This window comes from Pimephales promelas, chromosome 8 (genome assembly GCF_988280905.1).
Source record: "Pimephales promelas chromosome 8, fPimPro1.hap1.1, whole genome shotgun sequence".
NCBI lineage: Eukaryota > Metazoa > Chordata > Actinopteri > Cypriniformes > Leuciscidae > Pimephales > Pimephales promelas.
Genome location: NC_142776.1, coordinates 33,485,498 through 33,507,927, shown reverse-complemented (window position 1 = coordinate 33,507,927; position 22,430 = coordinate 33,485,498). Strand labels below are relative to the sequence as shown.

The following is a 22,430-nucleotide window of genomic DNA, read 5'->3' as shown; positions in this document are numbered from 1 at the left end:
CATCATTTATTTGAACTGCTGCCATCGGGAAAATGCTACAGGCCAATCAACACATGCACCATGACATTCATGAACAGCTTCTATCCCAAAGCTATCACTATACTGTACTCTGAGCTAGAGCCAGACCGATATATCGGCAGGCCGATATTATCGGCCGATATTAGGCATTTTCTAAAATATCGGTATCGGCAGTTATAATGGCCGATAAATGAATATTTCAAAAATAAAATAAAAACGAGCGAATCACGCTTCAACCATGTCACGAGTGTTGGAGTTGTATAGTTTGTCCACCAGAGGGCACTCTACACCGTCCCTGTTGGCAACACTCGTGTATAACGCGCCACACATCCTACAACCTGCTTATCCAGCCAGAGTCAGGCAGAGAGAACCAGTTATGCATTATCATATTATTTTAGTTATTATTTTTGTTAAAACTCATAATTAACTACAAATAACTAATGTTAAGGAAATCTGATAATATTTTGTTGCTCCTTTCTGAAATAAAAAAATAATAATAATATCGGCCGATATATCGGAATATCGGATTTTAAAACCAACAAATATTTGTATCGGTATCGGCATTCAAAATCCTTTATCGGTCGGGCTCTACTCTGAACTGAAAACACACCCCCAAATCACAACACATTCTTGATCTATCTATCTATCTATCTATCTATCTATCTATCTATCTATCTATCTATCTATCTATCTATCTATCTATCTATCTATCTATCTATCTATCTATCTATCTATCGATCTATCTATCTATCTATCTATCTATCTATCTATCTATCTATCTATCTATCTATCTATCTATCTATCTATCTATCTATCTATCTATCTATCTATCTATCTATCTATCTATCTATCTATCTATCTATCTATCTAAGTGACAAGATGTCGCTGCAAGAGGTAATGTTATTAGCGGGGCACAAGATTGTGTGCATGGGAAAAAAATCATTTCTGCAATGATTTCCATTAATTTTCCATTAAAAAAACAACAACAATTTTGAATTTTGAAGTATTCAAAATACTTGTGTTTTCATTTAAACCGTTTTATTTGAAAAACAAACATTTTTTGCAATGCTTTGCTTGAAATGTATACTTGTGCTGTATATCTTTAATTTTTCTCCAGGATTTTTCTCCATATACGTAGACCATTTCACAAAATGTAAACAACACTGGTCCAGAAACACTTCCTGTTTCCGTTTGTAACTGTTTTCTTTATTTCACATGTAAAGAAAACATCTTAAAGATGTTTGTTTAACTTTTTGATTCAGTTTTATATTTTCTGTTGGTTGTATTTTATCCCAGCTTTTATGTAGTGTTAAAAAACTGAAACAGGAAGTGCTTCTGGACCAGTGTTGTTTACATCTTGTGAAATGGTCTATAATGGACAGTTTCAGTGCATATATATTGCTGTATATATACAGTATATATATTGTGCCCTGGCTACAATGTAGTTCTAGCTCTGTAGGGAACTGAGGGGTGAATTCTACTTTTCTCACTTCTGAGACTTTTATTACACCTGCCTGTCTGCGTGTTCTTGTCTTGTCTTTCAAGACGATAGCTTCAATATTTAGTTACTTTCCTCATCCATTAGAGGAGCATCCGACGTCAAAAGCTTGCACACCATTCACATCAAAGCACCTGACTCTACTGGAAAATAAAGGGATGACAAAATGACAGAAATATCTGTGCAACACAACAAAGTTCTTTATAAAAGGCTCAGGTTTGATATTACTTTATGGCTTTAACAGCACATTCTGGCTAGTCCACAATTCCCAAAGCTGATAAAATATATGAAATCATGATGTAATATCATATGAAACGTACTGATGTATCAAAATATGCTCAAAGGCTACTTATGTGGACTAGTATAATGGCGCATTTTCATTTTTGGAGCCATATTCAGCCTAATACCTCCATTAGTAGGGAATTTCGGTGTTCAATTTCCCGTGTGTTTGTTCATTCCGAATGCATCCTGCCTCTCGCTACAGTCATGTTTGCTCTAAATAGCATGCTGTCCCCACCCTCAAAGTGTCAGTAGTGTTTTATATCTCACATATGCACACATCCGCACACATACACTCTTCCTCTGAGTCTGCAAAACATGACTGACAGGAGAGATGTCATCACACATGCTGCCGTGGTAACAAACAACACCAATCAGCTTCCTGTGCTTTCGTCTACAGTCTGAGGTGGAAAGGAAACAAACACAGAGTGCATGCTCCAAATAAAACCAATGCTATATTACCAGGACTGTATTAAAAAAATAAGTTTAGTTCAATTATGGTGCAATTTTGAAGGTTGCAGGGCAAAATTTTAGGGACAGTTCACCAAAAACATTACTCATACCACACACATACTGTAACTGTATGGTGTTATTTTCCAAGGTCCAGAATAAAAATTTCCTACCAAAACCACCATGGCAAAAGACATTAAAAAACCTAGCTCTGACTCATTCGAGTGCGCTATTTCGGGTCAAGGTGAAATATTGCTAGAATTAATTGTTAATCGGTCAAATTACAATGAGTGTTAAGCAAAGCTGCTGCTAGCCAGAGGTGAAATATTACAATTATGAATTCTTAATAGTCTAAATTGCTTTAACTGAGGTCTGTTCAAGAGTCATTAACTTACTGAATGGTAGCTGCTGGTCATAATTAATTCACATTTGAAAACACCACATCGCTCCCTGACACTGAACATTTTGTTTTGCATAATTTAACCAGCATCACTTTTCTAGTAGTATCACTGGTCACTGTGGGTCACCAGACAGGGATTAGACTGCATGTTTGATATGAATGCTAAATTAAATCACAGCAAAACAGATATCCGCAGGTACATGATAAATTACCATCCACTTTTGAGAGCGAATGATGGTAGTTTCTTTCTTATATTTAGTTTTTTTAGGACTTCAAAAGATTTCACACAACAAATACCGTACCTAAACGTGACTAATTAATAGTAATTCAGCAAACAGCTCAATAATTCAACAACTCTAACCACATGCAATAATGCACGCTGGGAGCTTGCAGACTCTTAAAGGGGTGGTTTACTGCTTTTTTATGTTTATGGGGTGCAAAATAACATGTATTCACGCTTTTTCTCTTTTAAAAAGTCTTATTTTTCACCTTTAAGCCGCTTTCTCCTCTGTCATTTGAACGATCCTGATTCTATAATATTGAACAATGCTACTGATTGGTTAAAGGGATACTCAAATTTTCACAAAGGAAAATATTTTGAAGAACGATTGGAAAATTTGGCCCAATTGACTTCCATAGCATTTATTTTTTTCTACTATGGAAGTCAATGGTGCCAAACAACTGTTTGGTTCCAATCGTTCCTTTGTGTTCAGCAGAAGAAAGAAACTCATACAGGTTTGCAACAACTTGAGGGTGAGTAGATGATTTTTGGGTGGAGTATCCCTTTAACCAATCAGTAGCATTGTTCAATATTATATCTTTTTTTACACTCTTTTTGGTTTGTTGGTACAAATTTCAAGGGAATATTGTTAGTCCAACATGTGCTATTATGTAGATTTATGGTAATTCACATGTCTAAGTATATCTGACTCAAAAGGCCCCTGTATTCTGGATAAAATGTAATTGCAGTGTACAAGATGAGTCATCAATATTTTTGGTCCATTTTCCTGGAAGAGAGAGGCATTTAAATTTAAAATGCGTACTGTATATCTGCTTTATTTTAAGAGTACACTAGGTTTCCGAGTAAAAGAATACGCATGGAGGAAAATTCTGCATCCATGGATTACAACCCTTTAGGAAGATATTTAGACATTTGACTTCACAAACACAGGAATCTATGTTTATGTAAAATCAGGGGTTTTAAGTTAGGTAAGGAGGAGGGAACCAACAACCCAAGAAATCCACCAAACCTGTGGAGCATCTCTCACAATACTTCTCTCGCCTCTAGTTTTGCAAAGGATGTCTGCTCGTAAATGTCTTCCAGGATTGATAACGTATTATTACTTGCACTTATTGAGTGGGTAGTTTCAAAGGGACCGTTATTAAAGCAAATATCTTTAATTTACGATCTGGGGCCATCAATCTGTTCTAGTAATAACTGCAAGGAATTCCTTTTTAGAGCTGAGAGAGAAATATTGAGTTCCCCGACATATCCTCAGCTGGGTAAAAATGTAACCGTGCTCAAATCATGCTGGAGGTGTGCAAACCAACCATACCTTGCGTTATCATAGCACCGCAGTTCTAAAAAGCAATGGGCAAATTCAAAATCAATTGATTGCTTGTTTAGCCTTACTATGCAATATTACTTTCAATTTAGTAATAATAACTGACAGGCTACAGTACATAGTGGATGGTATCTTCACCAGATTAAAGGTACAGTATCTTACATGCACTTCAATAAAGCAGGGAAAGGTTACACCCACTGAAAAAGTTCAAATTCATCTAAAAAAATCCAAAGCTAAGGTATTTAATTCAGTCCTTCAATAGCAAAAAAAAGCACCTATCACACTTATCTCAAAAATTGATGGCTACAATTGCAGGTTCCTAAAACACATAAATGTGTTCTTAAAGTCTTCGTGATGGCGATGTTAACACTGTTGTCAGCGAGGCCCGCTAGACTGCTGTCAGCACTTCTCTGCTAATTGCCGCCCTCAGTTAAAACCATTATGATCCCTTTTTATTCTGCCCAAAATAGAAAAAAAATCATGTTGCTCAGTCAAAGACTGACCGCCAGGAAGTCTCAATGGCTCCTAATGAGATGCTAGTCATGGGTAGTCTTGTCGTATGAGTTCTGGGGCCGGTTGCATAAACAAAGCCATTGTGTTAAGACAGTGTCTTAAGTTCTATATGACCCACTAGCAGTTAGTCAGCAGCAGTCAATCTTACTTTTCAGTATCAAATTAGGCAAATCTACATTTTTATGTAGGCTAACTGATTTTAAAAAGCTATGAACAGTCTTAAAGAAAATAAATGTATGTCTAACTTGTAAGACTCACCATTATGAGTTATAATAATGGTGGACTATGACTTGAAACAACAACTTGAACAGTGAAATATGTTGAATGCAAACTGATTACTGTAGCTATATGTTTGCTTAATATTATATACTTACAGTTACAGTGCAGTTTGGGCACACCAAGCTTAGTCCATTCAACACTTAAAAAGTTAGTTCACCCAAAATTGAAAATTCTGTCATTAATTACTCACCCTTACGTCTATCCATGTTTCTGTCGCCTATTGACACTTACGCAACCAATATGAGGGTGAGTAATTAATAACAGAATTTAATTTTTTGGATTTACCATCCCATTAAGAAACGTCGATTCAATTCTATTTGCACACCACTTTTTACAATGGACATTGTTTCAAAAGCAGCTTTACAGAAAGATACTGCAGTAATAAATTACAATATGGAAGTTAATTATGTAGAGGCCAAAAAATATCTATTTATCAGCTTCTTAAAAAGTACCCTCCATCTACAGTCGATCTGCACACTCCTGGGATGCTTTTTAAATGGTATTAAAAGAATTTTACATATATGCCAGACTTGCTAGCTGGTTTCCCTTCACTCCTTTCACATTTTCAGTGTTGTGTCAAACAAATGGTCAAACTTCACCCAAAGCAAATGCCATCTATGACAACTGAAACAATCAATACTTGTATTAAATGTCACATGCAGTAAGTCAAACTATATAAAAATCTATCTATCTATCTATCTATCTATCTATCTGTCTGTCTGTCTGTCTGTCCGTCCGTCCGTCCGTCCGTCCGTCCGTCCGTCCGTCCGTCCGTCCGTCCGTCCGTCCGTCCGTCCGTCCGTCCGTCCGTCCGTCCGTCCGTCCGTCCGTCCGTCCGTCCGTCCGTCCGTCCGTCCGTCCGTCCATCTATCTATCTATCTATCTATCTATCTATCTATCTATCTGTCTATCTGTCTGTCTATCTATCTGTCTATCTATCTGTCTATCTATCCATCATCTATCCATCTATCCATCTATCTATCTATCTATCTATCTATCTATCTATCTATCTATCTATCTATCTATCTATCTATCTATCTGTCTATCTATCTCTCTGTCAGTCTGTCTATCGATCTGTCTATCTATCCATCATCTATCCATCTATCCATCCATCCATCCATCTATCTATCTATCTATTTATAGTATCATTTGCATTCGTCTATCTCTCCATCTGTCTATCCATCCACCATGTTTTAACTCCAGTATAGTGTGAGATGTGTTCCATGTGGTCCATTGTCCCGGAGGAAACAATGACCTGCCCTGCAGACACCAAAATGTCACAGTCCAGAAACAGATGTCTTCCTCCTGTCTTTCCCTGGTACAAGCTATAGCTACACTATTCTACACAAAGTGCACTGAGGCATGCACAATTTCCCTTGTAGACATGCAAGCCCACTCTAAACTCTGCAGTCTTTGACAAGCCAGTCAACGTGTAAACGAATATGGAAATAACTTTAAAGAATTAAAAATGTTTCAAATTAAATTTACCAGAACAATACCAGCAAGGAACCCTCATGAAATTTCTAACAACCACCAAGAAGCTCTATAATACCTTGAGTGGTGTATTTATGAAATCTACTAGCAGGGGCTAAGCTTCAACCATTATTTTTCTGGACAAAGAAGGTATTATACAAGTGCAAGTGTTAAAGAGTAAGTGGGTATGTGCAAGTTAACCTTTTTGTTTTGGTGATCTCATTGACTTAAAAAAAAAATCGATTCAGTGGGGCCATATTTAATCTCAACATCAACAAAACAATATTCCAGAAACATCTATAACTTTATGACCTGCATGGTGTATCACTTCAAGCCCCATATCTGAAGAAAAGAAACCAGCTGTCAGATTAAATCTCATAATCAGTTCTTGCAATGTGGTTTTCACGCCTCCATTATTCCAAGCGTGCGTTGCAGAATCTCCCCCTGCAGCTACTGACTAACAAATCAGAAAAATGCTTGATTGCTGCGTATTAATATGGAGACGCATCTATTTAAGGACAAGAGGAGGGAAACATTCCATCTAATCAACAGCAAGAGATGATCTTACTGCTTTATGAATTTCCATGGAGAGATTTTACATTGATGCATCATTGTCTTCAAAATCAACACAGGAAATACATGACACAAATAAAATCTCTCGTAGAGAGCAATAAGATTTAGAGGTGAGCAAATGGGACATTTCTCAAATATCGATTTGAGTTTCACAAACTAAGTTTAGACATGACAAGAAGAACCAAACGGTTCAAGGTCCAAATGACCGTTTCGGTGCAGCATCAAAGGGCTTTAAACGACACCAGGCGATGAATAAGGGTCTTATCTAGGACCCTTCGAGTCATGACTCGAAAAAAGATTTGTTCATTTTGATGAACGAGTTTGAACAGGAGAGTCACAAACGCTCATCACAGAACAGAGCAAGGCGAGCATTTGTGCTTATAAAACTTTATTTTTGAAATGAACGATCATTTCGCTAGATAAGACTCATCGTCTGGTGTCGTTTAAAGCCCTTTGAGGTTGCAATGAAACTCATTTGGACCTTGAACCGTTTGGTTCCCATTGAAGTCCATTATATAGAGAAAATCCTAGAATGCTTTCATCAAAAACCTTAATTTCTTTTCAACTGAAGAAAGAAAGATGTGGACATCTTGGATGACATGGGGGTGAGTAAATTATCAGCAGAGGTTTTTTTTTTTTAAAAGTGAACTACTCCTTTAATTCTTTAATAGTATGACAGTAGCTCAACGGTCAAGTTAGCTTTTCCATTAACCAGTATTTTATCTAACAAGTTTTCAGTCAAGTCCATTGAACATTGTCAAGGCATTGAATAAAATGGGTTGCCAATGTGTTAAGAAAAGTTTAATTAAAGTTATATTGTCTTAAAAAAAATTTTTCCTCAAAGGATGTTAAGATATTTTTTACAGGGGACAAAAAAAGGTTTTTTCAGAGCATTTTCAAAGTAGCCTTCTCAACAAATATTTGAGACAAAAACAGGTCTCAGATATTTCCTAAAATATAAAAGACCAACCTTTGAGCAACATTTTCTCTAGATATGCACATTTAAACTGTCCATGCTTATTGCCGAGACCTCAAAAACAACTAGGACTTTATTGCATTTCTGCACGTTTTTTATGTTTTTATTTATTTATTTAAGTTGGCAGATTTTCCCTCATTTCCCCTGCCTCTGTTTTTTTTTTTTTCATCTCATGCCATATCTTCCTCCCAATGTTACCCCGTCTCTCTCTCTCTCTCGCCCTCTCATGACTAACTAATGAGTCCTGGCATTGCTGTTGTCCCTGAGGTGTTATTGGGCTGATCTGTGCTCTCTTAAGGGTGTTCTGAGAGGTTGACTCTCCAAAGCAGCAGGAGGCCCGCACTTCTCTTAAATAGCAGGGCTAAAGAGGTTTGTTTACTGGGTAACACCTTGGCCTGACCTCCCCGAGCCACTGGGAGTTACTCTGTGATTAGTTCTGTGCTAGCCTGGAGCTGAGGAGCCGGCATCGGGTGAAAAGCCACTCTCTCCCCACCACAGGGTGAATGATTGGGCAACTTGCTTTGTAATCAATCATCCTTTCTACCTCCGACACACCGCACGTACACATCCAACGTGAGAAGGATGGGGCCTCCTAAACTTGTTGCTATCTTTGTCGCGGTGCCTGAAAAGCTGCATGATTTTATTTAGAGTCGCCCTTTGACTCGATAACAGGAGATTAATTGTCGCTGTTGCTTGGCTTTTCCCCAATGGCTTGTTGTGGCTTTCGGCGAACACAGAGAAAGGAAGACACAGCCTCAACAGGATATACGCAGCTAATGTCTGTGTGTGTGTATGTGCTCAAACACGACTTTCTCTCTCCGCTCCTGGCCCACTACGGTTTGCCACTCGGCCCCTGTAGACGCGGTCTCCTTATTCCGATGTTTATTCACATCTTCCACCTTTTGCCTTGGGTTGTCCTTCACGTTGTCGCTTTCTCCTTACAATGACATTTCAGTGACAAGCCTGACACCTTCTCTTCTGGCGCCCCTGTTGGCAAGCAACTAGGCTGCACTGACCTAACGTTGCACTCACATCAAGAGACTTCATAAAAACAAATCACAAAAGTTAACTTTTATACCTAAATGGTTTCTCCTAGACAGGAGCAATGAGAGTTGGGCTGAAACGATTAGTCGACAATAAAAAATTGTCGACAAATATTGTTGTTGTCGAGTAGTCGTTTGATCTCACGTGACCTAATGTAAGGGCGTGCAATATCGCGATTTGACCGCTATGGCGCTAGAGTGTAATGCAGCCATTTACAAATGCTATAGGGGATTATAACGCTTCCAGGTTTCATGGGCGGGATTTGTCAACTTTGTGCATGTCCACTTCCGACACAGTTCAACAATGGCTGAGACGAAGGCTACAGTATATATGTCACTGCTCTGTTCCTTTGTAAATCTAACCAACAACGAACCCCCTATTTAAGTTTTCATGGATTCCCGACTGAATTGAGTATTTAAACTGAGGATTGAGGATTAAAACTTTAAAATAAAACAAGGTAGCACGTTTATTTGCAGCCGCCACTTTAGTGAATCAGACTAATTTACCAGGGATGACGTATAAATAAACTTAGTGTAGTCTGTCATCAGTTCGCCAGTGAGATCGGTAATTCAACAGAAGTGGCAGTGCACAAAGATCACTGAATCCGGAAGTACTACGTATCAGCGTGATAACCCCCTATTGCGGTAAAAGAAAAATCAGCGCGAATTATGACGGAGTGCAAACGAATCCGAACTAGCAAGGTTTGAGAAAAGTTTCACTTGACAATGCTGTTGTGCAAATTGTCATGTAAAAAAAAAAAAAGATTGTAATTTTATATTTATAGCAGTGGGCCTATTAAACAATGCTTAGAGAGCATTTGTGTTGGACCGAAATCTGAAAACTTCAAGAGAATGACCTGTTTATTTGGCTCAAAGGTCATTAAAACAACCATTTCAAAAGCTGAACTGATTTTCTTTTTTATATTACAGTAAGAATATGTATAACTCAATGATTTAACTAATTGAAAAAGCTGAATAATGGTTCCAAACTTAATGATCAGCCGGCAAAATAATCGTCGATTAATCGATTAATCGCTCTAATAATCGTTTGTTGCAGCCCTTAATGAGAGTAAATGGACAATAGATATAGGGTTGTACGATTCATTAGAATAAAACCATAATGCTTAGTGGCTTATTTCGTAGTTGTAAGTAAACAAATGAAATGATTGGAGTACATTTTACAAGAAACTACTATTTCAGACATTTCTTTGTTATTATTTGTGAAATTTACAAGCAAATTCTGAGTGAAAATTGCTTAGAAGTAAACCAAAACCAATATTTTTTTCATTAAAAAGCAAAGGTTGCAACTTAATTACATGAATACTGTATATGCCCTGCATGTTTCAGAGTTAAGAGCGACACTGTGTTTTTTTTTACACACAACATTTGTGTCACTTATTACTTGTATTTGGAATGAGAGCTGATAATAAATCAGCTGCTGTCAACAAAAGAGAAACTTTAACAACAGTAATAACTGTCCTTTTATTCCTCCTATAGCAAACTGAGACAAAGTCGATACTGTAATGAACCATAATCACAAACTCAGATCCATCTTAGATCCACCAACATATTGAATATTCAGCAGCTTGCATCTCCAATATGAGAAATTTAAGCTTCGACCTTTCTTTGTTTTCATTCAGGCTAATGCCAACAGAAATGTTTCATTCAAGCTAATGCCATATTATTTCAGAACAAGGCCAAGTACAACAAGGCAACAGTTGTCTTCGAATTTCCAGCAAAAAATGGACTTCAGGACCTGCGGATCAAGCTCATTGTCCGCTAAATGCAGCCGTTGAGTGGGCAACATCTGAGTTGATGGTTTGTTTTCTCTAATGCTTCCCATTAAAGTTAATGTGTATATTTATATGTTTGCATGCAACTCACCAATATGGCTGCGATGTGTTGAGGCCAGGCTCAGCTGACCCCATAGAGACAGCAGACAGATGCCCAACAGCAGCAATCTCCTGCCCACACTCTGCAGTTCCCTCTCCCGCATCCTACAAACACACACACACAATAGATTGAGGCAATTATTAACATATGATTCAATGACATATGGGAAATAACAGTCAGTAAACAGCTCATTTATCTTAAATACACCATCAAACACATGGTTTAGTAATGCTATCAAAAGGTAATAGGGCCGGTTCACATATCGCGTCTTTTGCACGCTCAAGTTCGTTATTTCAAATGTAGGCGCGCGGTATGCGCGCTCATAATGAAAGCGATGCGGTCGCGGTGCGACGCGCTCGTTTTTTCCATGTGCGTCCGCGCCGCGTCGAGATAAAAACATCTCAACTTTTCAGAATACCGCAAGCGCACCATACGCACACAATAGGTCATGTGACAAGAACCAACTGAAGCGCAACCGCCCTGGTGCTTCGGAAAATGGAGAATGCGGCGCGCCCAGCGTTTTCTACGCGTTTTAGGCGCTATATGTGAATCCGGCCATATACAGTACTTTTATTTTAGATAACGAGGCTAGTTGTCACATAGGCTATATCTCATTAATCCCACTAGCACACACTCTAAAAATGTTGGGTTTTTTAAACCCAATTTTGGGTCAAATATGGACAAACTCAGCCATTGGCTTACATTTTTAAACCAATGTTTGAGTTTGTCCATATTTGACCCAAAATTGGGTTAAAACAACCCAGCATTTTTAGAGTGTATTTAGGCAACAATATAATACAGGTAGAGTTTAAGCGTAAGTCTGTTTTTGCATAATATATTAAACATTTTGTTGTAATATTAATCATTGTTTATTGATTGTTTTTCTTTTTAAATTTAACTGAAAACCCTGCTAACCTGTCGTTTTGACAATACAATATTGTTTAAACTATTGGGGCACGTTGTCACAAAAGGTCGAGATTTGTTCGGTAATAAGGGTGGAAATGTTCAACAGCTTTTTCTAGTCAAAAATCAGCTATGTGCAAGCACTGCAAGGTACAAGTGACAACTGTTTACATGAATTGGCAATTTTAATTTCTTGTTCATTATAATGTAATACCATGGTACATTTCTGTAGGGAAACATTCTCATTTCACACCATTTGGCAAACAAACAATTTTACAATTCTCCTTAATTGCCTCAAACACCCAGAAAATAGCCCATTTACCATTTAAATGTCAGATCAAATATCCTATTTTACTCTGAAATACAGTCAGTCAAACTACAAATAATATGACCCATAAATCGTTTAGAACGCAGCAGACACGAATCCAAACAACCATTAATTTCCTCAAATATCAGCCATCCTTCAAATGTGTTAGCGAGTGACACAATCTAGCTTTTTAGTGGTGGTCCGCTCTTGTCTGGAAAGCACCGTAATCTTGATATACTATCAGAGGCTGCAGGCCAGTAATTCCCTCTCTGTCTTTGAGGGGTCCGGAGAGACCAGAACACACAAAAGCAATCATCGTGCCGACATGCCAAGCTTGTCTTATACTTGTGGAGCGGGGACAACAGCAGTATCACAGGCATCTTTTCATGTCTTTTGCCAGCATCTCTCCTCAAATTACAGCAAAGACGGGCACCGTGTGAGGGGCTGTGAGCCTGCATGTTTGGCAGAGACTGGGAGGCTTTTCTGCATATGTTCAGCAGTAAGTAAGACTCTGGAGGTTTCCCTGTCCCTCATTACACTACTAAAAGAACATTGGTTTGGCTTTTATGGCCGCAGCAGAAGCACGCAAATAGCCCAATTTGAGGTTTTGATTAAGGCAGGCGTTTTCTGAATCAGTACTATTTGATTAGAGAAAAAGCCCTCAGTTGCATTTTGCAAGGCAAAAAGAGTCTTAAACATGCTAATGAACACTACATCGACTATATATATATATATATATATATATATATATAAAGAACTAGATTTCTACAGTAGTGCTTACCCATGAAAAACTGACTGCCACAATGTAGGTAGGGTGTTCTGGGTGATTGCCAGGGCATTCCTTTGCAGCTAATAGACTTCTGACTGTATGCCAGGGTGTGGCTATGCAGTTGCTAGGGAATTCTAGACGATTCCCGGGGCTTTGCTATTCAGTTGCATTATGCGGTTGCCTGGGTGTTCTGGTGGTTGTCAGGGTGTTGCTATGCAGCTAATAGACTTCTGACTGGATGGCTATGCAGTTGCTGGGGAATTCTAGACGATTGCCGGAGCTTTGCTATTCAGTTGCTATATCCAGTTGCCAGGGTGCTCCGGTGGTTGTCAGGGTGTTGCTATGCAGCTAATAGACTTCTGACTGGACGGCTATGCAGTTGCTGGGGATTTCTAGAGGATTGCCGGGGCTTTGCTATTCAGTTGCTATGCTGAAGCCAGGGTATTCTGGTGGTTGTCAGGGTGTTGCTATGCAGCTAATAGACTTCTGACTGGATGGCTATGCAGTTGTTGGGGATTTCTAGACGATTGTCGGGGCTTTGCTATTCAGTTGCTATGCGGTTGCCAGGGTGTTCTGGTGGTCGTCAGGGTGTTGCTATGCAGCAAATAGACTTCTGACTGGATGCCAGGGTGTGGCTATGCAGTTGCTGGGGATTTCTAGACGATTGCCGGGGCTTTGCTATTAAGTTGCTATATGCGGTTGCCAGGGTGTTCTGGTGGTTGTCAGGGTGTTGCTATGCAGCTAATAGACTTCTGAATGGATGCCAGGGTGTGGCTATGCAGTTGCTGGGGATTTCTAGACGATTGCTGGGGCTTTGCTATTCAGTTGCTATGCGGTTGCCAGAGTGTTCTGGTGGATGTCAGGGTTGCTATGCAGCTAGTGCATAGAGTGTTTTCACCATGTTACTATGAAGTTGCTACCAAGCTAACAGGAAACGTTCTTTGGCTAATGTTGTGGCAAAAGCAACATTGAGCAAAAAGCTGAAAATCAGGTTTTTGTCAAAGACTACATCTGGATCGGATTCAGAATGATGATCAAAACATAGATGGAGTAGACCGAGTCCATCAACACCACTAATGCTTGCACAGTCCTGTAGCTCATCCTGGGTCAATATTTCATTCAGTAACATTAGGTGGTTTGATGCTGTTTAATGTTGATGAGTGTTATTTTACATATGAATACATATGATAATCACTTGTTTCTGCATCTTCTTCACATGTGTTTTGATCAGGAGATCCAGTACTCTTTCAGATATGTCACAGCGCCCCCGACCGTATAACAGCGAAAACACGGAAAGCCGGAAATTTCCATCAATGGTGGGTAAAGAGTTAATAATATTCTCAAAATGTTAGCACAAAAACGACTTAAACATCGTTCATGGAATGTTTTTACCCGAAAAATTTAGTTGGTTGTTCATGTAACGTTTTTTTAAATGTTACTACTTGTTTCCGAACATTCAGAGAACATCAAAAGTAACGTTTTCATCATGTTTTCAAAAGTCTAAAATGGAACATTCACATTAACAAGAAAAAAAAACTTTAAAAAACTGGCTTTGAAAGTTCAGAATACATTAAAAAAAATAACGTTTTCATAACTTAATAGGAACGTTGGCAAAGCGTTCAGAAATTATGTTAGCTGGGTAGCATGTTGCATTGGAAATCATGCAGTTTGCAGAAGGAAAGGTGATATAAGTTGCTTCTTTATGTGGTTGCTTGGGTGATTCTATTCAGAAAGGTGGTTCCTTCCTATGAATCATGACCAGGTGATCGTCGTGTGACTAATTGATTACTGAAAGAACTCTGATTGTGTTTGTTACTCACACCCTAATGAATGATTATTGACCGCAACACGCCGGTGTGCCGTTGTTTTTAAAATTTCAGCCATGAAAAAATAAAGGCTTTTTATACTTTTAACAAATATTTTAAAGGCTTTTAATTTAATATTTAAGTGCCTTGGATTGTTTTGTTCCTAGGGTGGTTGTCAGGGTGTTGCTATGCGGTTGCTGGGGTGTTTTGGATGATTGCCAGGGCTTTGTATTCGGTTGCCAAGGTGTATTGGTGGTTGTCAGGGCATTTCTGTGTTGCTGATAGTGCTCAGAGTGACTTTTACAAAGTCACAATGTGGATACTAGCAAGCTCTGAGTGGTTGCCAGTAGAGCTGCATGTGGGAATCACCATTTTTTTTGTTGTTGTTCCAAACAGAGATTCTCCCACGATTCTGAACTAACAGCTAAATAAAATTACGCAAATTACCAGAGTTTCGGACAAAATGTTAATCGCTGCAGTGTCTTTAAATTGTTTAATTAATCGGAATTATTTAAAAACCTTGGTTTGAATGGATGATTTAATGACTCACTCATAAATACTTCACGTGTTTTGTTACTGGATGATACTGTGTTTGTGAAGCCTACACATGATAACTGTTTTCTCTAGGTCAGCGCCCAACGCAGATTTGAATGTTACAGTGTGATTTAGTCGAAGGTTTAATAGACAGGTAAATCCTTGTCACTTAGGAACAAGATCACGTGGGTGTTTGAATAGAGATTGCAGTTTTTTTTAATGATTTATCGTAGCTCTAGTTGGCAGGATGCTGCTACTGTATGTAGCTGCTATGGTGCAATTAAATGGTTGTCGTTTAAGCTAAGATGATGCTTATGGGTGTTCTTACTGGGATACTTCAAAGACATCGTTTAGATGAAAAAGTATTGAAACATGCTATTAGTGTTTCTGGTAGGATGTTGTTATGCAGTTGGTAAAGTACATTTATTTTAGAATGCTGTTGCTAAGTGGTTGCTGAGTTTTTGCTTCAGTGTTCAATTTTGATCGTTCGCCAGGTGAAAAACGTCACGTCTGATTACCTAGAAAAGTAATAACACCACTCCTCAAGAAGCCACACAATCTGAGGTTTTATTCATGTCCATAACACAAACTACAACAGACTTCAAAATCCTACAAGAAATAATAACAGCGATGATTGCCTTTGCTAACAACACTAAAAAACTAATAAATATGTGCTTTTTAAAACTTGATTAGAAAATTCAAGTTTTTGCACACATAAGTATCTTTCATCGCCCCAGCATCTTTTCTTTCTCTCTTTTCCTCATGCTTTCTTTCTCCCACCCATAAGCACAATTAGACTCTCTGTCCGCAATAACCGCACAAAGCCGATGGGGTTCACAAGCTTATGAGGTCGTTGACAAGTCACTGGAGTTGAAGTATTGAAAACACACACACTGTAAATAGCTGACGTCGCCCTGCATGCACCCAAAGGGCTTGCACATATTGATTGAAGAGAGACGTTGGTAAATAGGAGCCAAAGAGGTCAGAATGTTTTTTTTTCCTAACAAACCCGGGCATGCAACAACACTTTCCTAAGCGGACATGTTTTGGTTTAAGGGCAGAACAATTCAATTGCATTTTTTCAATTGCAAAACAAACAATGTAGCCTTTGACAAGCCCTCATGTGATCTAATCAAATTCTTAAAACACAATCTAATTCAGGGAATGATAGAGGCATCCAATAAATTCATCATTAATTTGGCCAGTATAAACTGTATATAATTTTTTTAAATAATATGTTAAGCAGTATGCATTTCGCAACGGTAAACGTTTCAAACAGCAGCACAAACATTTGCATTGTGTGCAGAGTATACACACTACATAATGCAGAAACTACTGTTGAAAAACTTGAGGTATAATATTAAAGGAGTAGTTCACTTTAAAAAAAAAAATTTTTGTTGATAATTTACTCGCCCATGTCATCCAAGATGTTCATTCGGAAAGAAATTAAGGTTTTTGATGAAAACATTCCAGGATTTTCTCCATATAGTGGACTTCAATGGGGTCCAAACGGTCCGAATGAGAGTTTCAGTGCAGCTTCAAAGGGCTTTAAACGACACCAGACGATGAAAGGGTCTTATCTAGCGAAACGATCAGTCATTTAAAAAAATAAATAAAAAAGTTTAAGTTTTATAAGCACAAATGCTCGCCTTGCTCTGTTCCGTGATGAGCGTTCGTGACTCTCCTGTTCAAACTCGTTCATCAAAATGAACAAATCTTTTTTCAAGTCATGATTTGAAGGGTCCTAGATAAGACCCTTATTCATCGTCTGGTGTCGTTTAAAGCCCTTTGAAGCTGCACTGAAACTCTCAATTGGACCTTGAACCGTTTGGTTCCCAATGAAGTCCATTATATGGAGAAAATCTTGGAATGTTTTCATCAAAAACCTTAATTTCTTTTCGACTGAAGAAAGAAAAATGTGGACATCTTGGATGACATGGGGGTGAGTAAATTATCAGCAAAAGATTTTTGAAAAAGTTGTAACTAGCAAAGATCAAACGTGAATGTAACGACTTGCATATATAATATTACAACAGATTTCTATTTCAAATAAACGTCACATGTTGCAATAAAACTCATAACGTTATTTTGCATTCTTCGCTGAAAAATGCACATTTTACACACTAACTTTAAGTAGTACTGTAGCACAAAAAATGCAAACAACACAACACATTAAAGAAATAATAGCAGTAAACTATTCCAAATCGTGCTTTCTCCTTTGTGGGCCCACAATTCTTCACTCCCTCTGAGGCAGTATGACTCACTATTAAGGCGCATAAACACATAAACCAGAGGGAGGAAAGAACCAACAAGTTATTAAGCGTCTTCTCCCCAGACTCATCATCTCGCTGCAATATGTGTAAAACACCATACACCTAAGGGACACCAACAACAGCAGCTGATTGGCAGCGTTAAAGACACCAATGAAGGCATTTTATGAAACATTCAAAGAAGAACAGGCATTAAGAGTAAAAGAGCAATTGCCAAACCACTCAAACGCAATAAAGTGAGTGAAGGGGGGAAAAAAAAAAACACAACTCCTCCACCTGTTCTCCCCTAGAAGAGCGAATCACTTTCAAACGAGCAATCCAGCCCACCACGGCTGGCTAATTAGTCCCTTTGGAATGCCCCTCGTGCAGATGGCAAGATGTCTGACATATTTATTTTTGGTCCTTCTCGTCAAATCACTCCTTTCTTTGGTTCTCAAACTCACCCTCTTCGTACGAACGGAGGCGGTAAATGCATTTAGTCCAGCAGATGTAGAATCATTCAAGTTCTCCAGACTCGCTTGACCTTGCTGCGTGGATGTACAGTAAGTGCGCTCATAAGAAAGAAGCGAAGAGAAAACAAAATTACAGAGCCGCCCAGGTAGGCGAGTTTCCCCACAGGGCTTGAAGGAACCGGGCACGCGAGGCTCGCGTCTGCCAGCTTGCTAACCACAGGAGTGCGAGTTAAGATCTAGACATCTGCTGGGTGAAGTGGGGAATCAAAGATGGAGAATGTCTGAAAGGAAAGAGAGAGGAATGTATTCAAAGGAGGAAATGAGGGCCTCAGGTGTGGTTACGGGTCCACAGCACCATTGATGGGCCTTGACAAGCAAGAGCCAGGAGGGGAAAACAGACGGCACTTTCCACAAATAGGATTCAAAATGGGTCTGAAGTACTGTGTTAGTTTCCTTTTTCTACAAATGCACAGTCAAAGGAGGTGCTTAGCCTTCAAAACTTGGTGATCATCAAACTAAATAATATATAAGTGAAAAAACAAATACAATTTAAAACTTTCATTTACATAAAAAATCTTTCACTTCAAAGGATTTCCACAACAAGCAATATTTAAACACTAGATCTTTTATTTCATGATCAAATGAATGTAGACAATGTATTTATCTATAGAAGACTGCCAGACAGCATTGTTATCACTGACAGAACAATACGACAGCTTTTTGATCAGAAACACTATCAAAATGTATTTGTGTTGAAATTAACAAGACAACATATGGTGGGCAGAACACTTTGTGTGACAAGCCTTTTGGTTCAATCGCTTTGAAAACGTCTAATGCCAGCCAATATGGATCCTTCAAAGCTCAGCGTTTGATGGCAGTCAGTTGGTGAAATCAATAGCAATAAATGCAGATTTTTAAATGGATTCTATTGAATTTGACTTTAGACTGATGTGCAAAACAACAACTTTCAGTTGTCAATGTTTTAAAGGAATTTCTATAAACAATCTGTTAAGGTTAGTCTCAAAAGTCCCTAACATGGTTAGCCAAATGTTTCAAACTGTCAAAAATATAAACACTGTAGTATTCTGTTAGCCTAGAAATCTAGACGCACCCTAGCGGCAGCAAAAAATTATTTTGCCGCCAGTGTGGTCTAGCAAGAAGTGGAAAAACCAAACTCTAGTCAGGCCAATCACATCGTGTATAGAGAGTTCGTGGGCGGGCTTAACACAATGATGGCAGAGTTGTGACGGTTCTGCGCCGTGATTTCCATAAGTGATTTTCCTGCTACTTGAAAACAAACAAGATGCTGCTGGCATCGGCGAACAGCGGTCTCTCGATCCGGCGTTGGCCGTGACTCTGGATGACTTGGAGTTAAGAGAACGTTACTGTTCGTTGCTCTGGTTGGTTGGCGCTATATCCAATTGCGTGCAGAGGGATATTTAAAGACAACCTTTTATCCCGCCCCTCGGATTGAGGTATGCCAATTGTGAGTTCCCAGACCTAGAACTGGCTTGCCAGGCTAGTATTTTGTACTACCATGCAAAGGTTTGGAGTCTTTAAGATTTTTTAAAATGTCACCAAGGTTGCATTTGATGAAAAATACTGTACACTGTAGAAGTATTGTGAAATATCATCAATTTATCATCAACAGCTGTTTGTTTATATATATATTAAAATGTAATTTATTCCTGAGCAGCAAAGTTGAATTTTCTCCATCATTAAATCACATTTCAAAACATTTCAAACTTAAGAAACATTTCATATTATCAGTGTAATACGGCAAAGACCAAAGCTAGACCAACACTCCTAAAATTCATCTAAAAGATCCACTTTGACTGCCTGGGAAATGTCTTGCCTGGTCTTGAAATAAAATACAGAGTCCACTTAGTCTGAGACCAAGACCTTCAAAAATGGTCTCGAGACCAAAACCAGTCTCGAGTACTTCAACACTCGGTAGTGTATATAAATAAACGTATCTAAGCCTACGATTATGGCAGTCTTGGGATTTTGAGCGGTAAAGAAAACAAAGCATCCTGATGCCATGGTTACCTTTCAACTAATGTAAATGAGGATTTTTAGTGCGACATGAAAATATGCAGACTAACTTGTGATTTAGCAGTAGGAAGAAGCCAGTCTCAGTCACATCTTAGACTTAACAAAAATGTCCTTGTTGAAAATAGTCCTAATTTACACCCAGGTTCCAACTGAAAGGACAATATCTGGTGCTATATGGTTTACTGGCAGGCGCACATAACTTTGAACGACTGGAACAATTTGTTGAGACTGGGGGGGAATGAGAAAAAGGAAAGAGAATGCAATATAGGTACAAGAAAGAGAATTCTGCAAGATTACACACCTGTATGAATGTGAGAGCTGAAGCTCATTTTCCTTGCAGCTTCAAGACAGCCTTTTCAAGAAGCGGCTATGAAATACGGGGGAAGCTAGTCGAAGTCTTGCATATCTCTTCTGTAAAAGTCAAACCTCACACTGATTGCATGCATTTCACCGGGCTGAGAATACAAAAGGTTTTCTTTGTTTTTCCTCAGTGATCTTTCTACTTTTTGGCACACTGGAAACTCCTTACAAATTCGCCTGTGCTCTTCATTTCCAGATGAAAGACTCCACAACAACACGAACTGAGCTGCTAGAAACCTTTCTTTAGTCTGTTGGAACATGGAATGGAATGATGTGTAAAGGAGAGTCGTAAAACTAAAGACACGTTAGAATCCAGTTGAGTGTCATCTTATCTTAATAAGCCAATGTTACTTAACCTAGGCTGCCAAAGAACTTTTCACACGCTCACATTGATTTGCACATTCAGATTTAAGGCTTAATTATTAAAGGGACAGTTCAAAACACCAATCAAGTCAAAGGGGTCTAAATGTTGTTTGAAACACTCTTCAAAATCTCTTTTGTGTTTCACAGAAGCAAGCAAGTCATCTGGAATGACATGACAGTGAGAGCGAAGTCTGCGATATCCCAATAATACTCAATAAGCATATGAAGAGTTCAGATGCAAAAGCCTCTAAATGCCATTTGAAATTTTCTTCTTTAATGATGATTTTTATCAAACTTGTATATTTAAGTTCAGTAATTTCACTTAAATAACAATTAATAGGTAATTATCATTGCAATTTAAGTGAAATCACTGAACTTAAATATACAAGCTTGATAAAAATGATCATTCTAGAAGAAAATTTCAAATGGCACTTAGAGGCTTTAGCATCTGAACACTTCATTTACACATTTGATCGGTGGACCCATTGTTTAAAACTCCTGGATTACAGACACACGCGTATGGTAAATGAATGCAATCAAATACACACTCATTCTTTCTTGGCTCTGCTTGTCTCAGACTGCCCTGAGGATGTGCCCGACTCATTCTGCAAGTGTCTCTCATTTTGCAGGTCTCTCCATATTGGTCCCGCTGAGGAACAGAGGTCAAAGATTTGAATGACTTGGACGAGCATACAACTCCAAAGAGGATACGCAAAGAATATGTCACATATAATGTCAGATCAGAGGACATTTTTGTGCCATTGGGTGAAAAAACAACAACACAAGAACAAAAAAAATGTCACTTTCATCTTTTTTTAGGACAGTTATACTGAATTTTTTATATTTTTAATTTAATATTTTTAATAAAACAGTTGCATGGTGAAAAATGAAAATGGCAGAAGGATTAAGAAAATAACTTGTTCCAACCTGATTTATCACAATCACGCTTAAAGCCCAAAATAATTGTATTTAGTGACACAAAAAGCCGTCACAATCTCTTACAGTTGCTTAACACTGTGACCAGATGTCACATGACAAAATTACAACAACAACAAAAACAAATGGAGCAATTCCAATTCCTCACACCATCAGGCCCTAATTACACAGCATAATTGAAATAACTGGTATTGAAATTTGGACTAAACAGCTCAATTCATTAGTTTTACAAAAGAGTTTGAACAGAAAACTCTCAGATTTATGTTCCGAAGATCTTACGGGTTTGGAACAACAACATAAAAGTGAAGAATTAATGACAGAATTGACATTTTTGGGTCAACTATCCCTTGAATGCTTATCCCGTCATGTTTGATTAGCACACTATAATATTGAAAAGTTTAAAATAAAAGGTTAATATATCATTATCAAATGACATCAAACCAGTAGACGTATGTCACAGACAGTGAAACCAACCAGGCATTGCGTTAACATACTATTTACAAACATTTTAAAAAGAAGAGCATATTCATGTATTCAATCCAGAGTCAACAGGTAAGTGCATTGAGTAAATACAAAAAAATCATAAAAAGCATGCACTTCCAAAAGGTACTAAAATATCCCATTAATTTTAAAGGTGTTTTTATTGCTACACCATTTGTGGAATTTACATTTACATTTATTCATTTAGCAGACGCTTTTTTCCAAAGCGACTTACA

At 38.2% G+C, this 22,430-nt stretch overlaps 1 protein-coding gene across 1 annotated transcript in view; it reads right to left on the bottom strand.

Moving 5' to 3' along the window:
• The window catches only part of tafa3a (TAFA chemokine like family member 3a), a 100,141-nt gene that overhangs the window by 19,429 nt on the left and 58,282 nt on the right, over positions 1-22,430 (bottom strand). Inside the window, exon 2 of the mRNA XM_039693494.2 lies at positions 10,952-11,064. Coding sequence (XP_039549428.1) covers positions 10,952-11,063 — 112 coding nt within the window. The 5' untranslated portion in view covers position 11,064. The remainder of the gene's footprint in view (positions 1-10,951; positions 11,065-22,430) is intronic.